Raw genomic sequence first — 6,000 nt, forward strand, 5'->3', positions numbered from 1 at the left:
CAGAAATACATAATCTGTGAAAATTTCAACTGTCTGTGAGATACAGCCTGGTGACAGACGGACGGACGGACGGACGGACGGACGGACAGCGAAGTCTTAGTAATAGGGTCCCGTTTTACCCTTTGGGTACGGAACCCTAAAAACTTGATACAGCTTCATAGACTTAGTATAACATCAGATCAGGTGGTAAATGGACGATCTATGCAACCAATGTTAATTTCCAATTTCTACCGCCGTCTGAAAGTTTTTTTTCGAACAGCGTTTTCAAAGATCGACAATTTAGTTACCTCTAGTGCTAACTGTACAAGTGTACACTACCATTGGAATAGCAACATCGTTGCAACCGTTTTATAGAGACGATCGTAAATCCAGCTTCGATCCCACAATCGCTGGGGATGAGATATAGATACACGCAACGGATCCCAACTTGGGAGTAATAAAATTAACCCTGAAGTTTAGGTCAGGATGAGTTTTTCTTTGGGCATAACTAGATTTGTAAGCAGAACACAACGACAGATAAAGGTGCAGCGATATACCAACCAAATTCCATGTAGGGTTATGGTAACATTCCATTTCTAACCGCAGCTGCACTACCGGTACTGAACGCGTCGCTGTCATTGTCAATTTCCATAGTAAAATGAACAGTAGTGCGTGCAGCTGTCGTTGGAAATGGACTATCACCTTTAGACAAGTTGTCTCTTTTCGATTGCGATGAAGGTAAATTATACTATACGAGTACATGCGATATAAGCAGTTCTCATATCCTAAGGGCATTCTGAGGACTCTTACACTTATACTACGTCATGTTAATTTGTCGATGAAGTACTTTATCTAGAGTAGTACCGTGCTTGTTACACACTTGTAACAATTTATATAGTCTTCCAAGTGTGCCTTCACATTTAACTTTAATTTTGCGGATTTCCGTACCGATGGATGTGATGTGATGTATCACATCCATCTGTATATACAGGCCCGTAAATTAACTACGCCTTTTTGTTGACTTTCTATAACTTTTCATAGAATATAATTTTGCAAACCTAGAAGAAAACTCCAACATTTGTAATCAACATCTCACATGGCAATACAGCGGGCCATATCACCGAGTATATTTCAGCAACATTGTACGGGCCGCGCAATCTCGGCCCACGCTGCGTCCGGCCGTTCGAATTTATTGTCGCTGGATACATTGATTCCAGTTCAAATATATCATTATGACAACAACGGTTGAGATGACAGGATAGTATTTAAGGGTACATGACAAAGTAACGTTGCGTGGGACTACTTGGAACCGTTTGGCTGTTTGAACTTTCTAAGTCACATAAAAGTAGCTAACCAAACATTCATATTGCCAATTAGGGTCGGTTGCACCAAACTGTTCGTATCGTTAAAGAGTTCGCTAAATTTTTATGCATGAAAAGTTTCATAGTAAAGTGGCGGGGCGCGCCGGCTGACGTTGATCAGTCTGTCAAATGTGGTTGGTGCAACTGGCCCTTAGTCAGCAACACTCTTAACTGTCCATCGATGGACCTTATGCCTTTTGTAATAAGGTCCTCTGATGGACAGTTAACAGTATGGGGGATGGTACTTAGAACCTAGCCCAACTGGTGAAGTGATGTTGCGCTGGGGCGAAACACGACTGGAATGCTAAAAGGAGGGCAGTGATCCTAGCAGCCTGGTGCGAAAAAGCTTGTGCTATGATTGAAAATACATCCACCTTGTTTCACTTTGCCTCTGCCTGTAAGGGAGCTAGAACAGTTCTGACGTAAAGTGTAATTTCCCAAAAGAAAACGGAAATTACAACCTCACAACTAATAGAAAGTTAACAATAAGTAATTGATAGAATAAATAACCTCATAGAAAATTATAGTATAGCTTAGCGACAGTTCAGAAAAGATTATAGGCCAAGGAAATAAGCCTAAATAACAGTTAGTATCAGACAATGGCGGCCGGAACAATGGGTCGCAATCAAACACAGGAGTTTTTCGTGCCGTGACACACATGTATTGTGCCACCATAATGCTTGATGACGTGCATTATGCCGACTAAAACGTAATAAGACAATAGGGGTACATGCGTACATGGTGCCTTTTTGTGGAAGTCCGTGTCATGCGCTAAAAAAGGCAATCGCGTGCGAAAGTTTAAACTATAGCGGTGACATATTATATACCTAGGATATATTAAACACTATTCAAAATTCTATGTCTCAACGCACATACAAGCAGGGCTATTCAAACAGCGTGTGTAATGTGAGTAATGTCATTTCTAATTTAAAATATAGTTTAATGTTATCATTTCATAATCAGCACATTTGGCAAAGCTTCACAGACTGGCACAACGATAGGCACAATAAGAACATTAAATTTAACAAACGAGGTTGCTCATGAAAATGGCATTAGGAAGTAAATCCGCAAGCTCTAAGCAATGCGAAACATTTAATGCCGCAAAAATCTTAAGACCCATTTCCGTCAAAAAACGGCGTAAGTAAATAACGACTCTGAGAGCTTTAGACAGAGCCCACAATCACATGACTGCTTGTAGGGTACTAAATTCTGTGCCGGTACATTAGTCGTATATGTACGTCGATGAAACAACGTGCCAAGTTATGGTGGCAGACCGAACTGGGGCAGCGATAAATTCCTAGTCACTAAAACCTAGTGTTTGCACTGTGTGGGTAGGGAATTTTACTAATAAGATATTTGTCAAAAGAACGGTGAAGGTAACAAACACCTGAAAGTCTTGAATTTATTATATAGTTCAGTCAAGAGATCTGAGTGTGTGTTACAAGACAGCGAATTGTCGAAGACCAAGAACAGAAACTGAAGTTTAATTAATCATTTGTCAGCCTGTACTGTACCGGTCCACAGTTGGACCAAGGCCTCTCCCGCTCCGCTCGAAGTTTAGCCCACCTCCTCCACTCCCAACTGATTGTGCTACATAATAACTCACCGATGAACGGTTTCCCATCGAGCCTCTTCATCCATTAGAAGCGCTGGCTATGCGGTTTGTTCTCGGGGTCATATGCTCCCACTGCTGGCGCAGAAAGGTGTAGCAGACGGTGCCTCCTCGGGCCAGTGACGGTACTACAGTATAACTCACCGATGAACGGTTTCCCATCGAGCCTCTTCATCCAGTAGAAGCGCTGGCTATGAGGCTTGTTCTCACGGTCGTACTGCTCCCACTGCTGACGCAGAAAGGTGTAGCAAACGCAGCAGCAGCGCACGGTGCCATCCTCGTCGGTGCTCTCGCTCCGATAGCCGGTTGGAGGCGCGTGGGCGCCGAGGAATGGGAAGTATGGCTCGGTACTCTGTAACAAAGGTGGAGATTGAGATTGTTAGGGACAATCATGTTTGAGGCTTTAACCGACCCCAATACACTTATCTGAATATTTGTACTAGCGGATCTACTGTCTTGCTGTTAATATGCGCGCTAATTATGTTCTTCCACTGGCACAAGAGAAAAATCTAAACTGTATTGTGTTGATATTATTTGCAGACCCGTAAAATTGGGTGTTCATTGTCTTAAATTAGAAAAGCCGGTGGAAATTTAGTTCTCTAAAAACCTCGCTTTTACTTCATTAATGCATTAACATAAAATTATGTGGATTGTTACACAAAAGAACTGAACGATTACGAAAAACCCAATTACTTTTGAGACTCTGAAGCATAAATTGCGACAATTACTGTAAATTGTTGAATATCTCGCTGAAACCGCTTCGCGGGGAATTAACCACCCAACGCAGCTCATTAGCTGGTATCAGTCAAACTAAGGGCAGTAGCGGTAAAAGTTGACTAACGGCCCGTGTGACTCATGCGACAGGTTTGTACACCAATAAACGAAGCCGTTGTCATATAAGCTATGTCCATAAAATCGTCGGACGGCTTTATCGGACGGGTCAGTAATGTGATGGGCAGAAACTGGTCACACGCGGCAATTAGTCTGTGTGCAACTAATTTGCAATGTATATGACGAGGTTGCGTTTCTCCTTATCTTATGCTAATCCTATCAGATGAACCAAGCAGTTCTAATTAAGTAGGTATATAAAATCGAAGAGTAGTGTGTTAAATAATTAACTGTCATATACTAAGAGAGCGGCCATGCCTTCTGCTTTAAAAATTACTTCATAGACTGATTCATAAGAGCTGGCGAGTGATTTTTTTATTGAACTGTCAAAATTGTCACATAAAATCCGTGTTAGCTTTCGTTAATCCATTTATACTGACTCGCCATTTTCTTTAATCGAGCTCTTTCAGAAACCTTGCTCAAGCTGGAATAGTTTCCAGAACCAGGCTTTCTAGCAGTGGTTTTCTTCAAGGCAAAGGACGCCAGAATATTGTAAATAGTGCTTCGACTCTCACCCATTTGCACAAAATGTTCCACCACCTTTGATTTCGGCCATAGGGGATGGCTACTATAGAAATTACATACTGTTTGACGACGGCGTTCTTGTTGATTTACCATAATTACAAAATTAAACACCCAATCTTTATGAGACTTACCAAACTGATTGACAGATATATTGACTTTACATTGACAACACATATTTTTTATTTAGATTTTTGTGTTTTTATATTTTATATATACAAACTTTGTCCAAATTTCACTCCGCATACGTTATTACACATATTAGTAAATGTGCTCACAATTCTACAATTCGTATAAGAAACACTCGCAATTATCGACTGACAGGTACTCAATACATTTCTCCACTCAGCCGAGACAATTGGAAAAAGAAGAAACCATTGGCCCAGCAGGCTAAAATAAAATAACACGAAACACGATCCGCTCGCACGTCTACACCCAGCATTACGCGAGCAGCCATATAAATGGCACAGTCCAATTTGGGATTCGAAATGGCGAATTCTTGTTTTACATCTACAGCGGGGCTATCTCATAACGTGCCGAATTATGAATCATTTGTAAACTTTCCATCAGAGGCAAAGCAGGAAAACTGAAACATTTTTTAACTTTGTTTCGCAAAAATTTGCACGTTTACAGGCGTGAATCTAGGGTTCTCAAGAAAACAACGGCACTTGTTAATTTGTGAATTTCTATGAGATAAGAAGAAGCTAATATCAATATAGATACAGTAGAAGACACAGTGTAGTTCTCCGTGTTTAATTACGCAATTCACTTAACCATTGGAAATCAACAACCTGACATGTCGAACGTATCGCCATATGACAATGACACCTGTCTGACGCGTTCCACTAGGTCGTTTCAACTATACACGGTGTAACATGAGGAAACCGAATAATTTTAACCACGCATTTCTGAGGTCAAAAGAAGGAAAAAATTTAATATGAGTTTAGGTCAATTTCGCCAAAAAAAAATTTTTTTTTTTGTATTTTTTTTCAATTTTTTTAATGTATTTGTACATATAAAATAAATGTTATTGGTAAACTTGTTACTTAAAATTGATTTTTACATTATTTTATCGTAAAACTTTCTTTTTGCAAAGTGTTACTGTCACTTTTTGACATCTATCAATAAGAATATTTAGACTACGTCCCATAGTAGCAACATTACCATCAAAAAGGCCTTTTACATTATGTAACAACAAAAACTTGTTTATTTTTAAACTAATATTATCTCTGAAACTAGGCGTTTTATAAAAAAAGTTTATAGGACATTTTTGTCTCTAAATATGATCAGGAATACGCTGTTAAAATTATTCGGTTTACTCATGTTACACCGTGTAGATGCTAAAGGGCCAAGATAATCAAAATAAGTGCAGGTATTTAATACACCGACAGTACCAGGAACACTGATAACCTGAAGTCCTGTTCCATTATCATAATCCAAGGGGCCATGAGAAAACTTTATGGGAAAATTCCTCGCGTTAATTTAATGGCTTTCTACGAAGAGGTGACGTTATGGCGTTTTTCGTCTGGGAACCGGCGTCGCTGATGCATTGATCCCACGGTGCACAATTATCTTTACATATAGAACAGTTCCGTGAGCGTTTGAGTTATTGACTGACAACTGATAGGCTAAACTACT

General features: G+C 39.9%; 1 protein-coding gene across 1 annotated transcript in view; it reads right to left on the bottom strand.

Moving 5' to 3' along the window:
* LOC134674227 (uncharacterized) overlaps window positions 1-5,789 on the bottom strand; it is a 100,807-nt gene extending 95,018 nt beyond the window's left edge. Inside the window, exons 1-2 of the mRNA XM_063532286.1 lie at window positions 5,757-5,789; window positions 3,097-3,304 (exon numbers count right to left, since the gene is read on the bottom strand). Coding sequence (XP_063388356.1) covers window positions 3,097-3,304; window positions 5,757-5,789 — 241 coding nt within the window. The remainder of the gene's footprint in view (window positions 1-3,096; window positions 3,305-5,756) is intronic.
* Between the last annotated feature and the right edge of the window lie 211 nt (window positions 5,790-6,000).

Source organism: Cydia fagiglandana, chromosome 19 (assembly GCF_963556715.1).
Source record: "Cydia fagiglandana chromosome 19, ilCydFagi1.1, whole genome shotgun sequence".
NCBI classification, from domain to species: domain Eukaryota; kingdom Metazoa; phylum Arthropoda; class Insecta; order Lepidoptera; family Tortricidae; genus Cydia; species Cydia fagiglandana.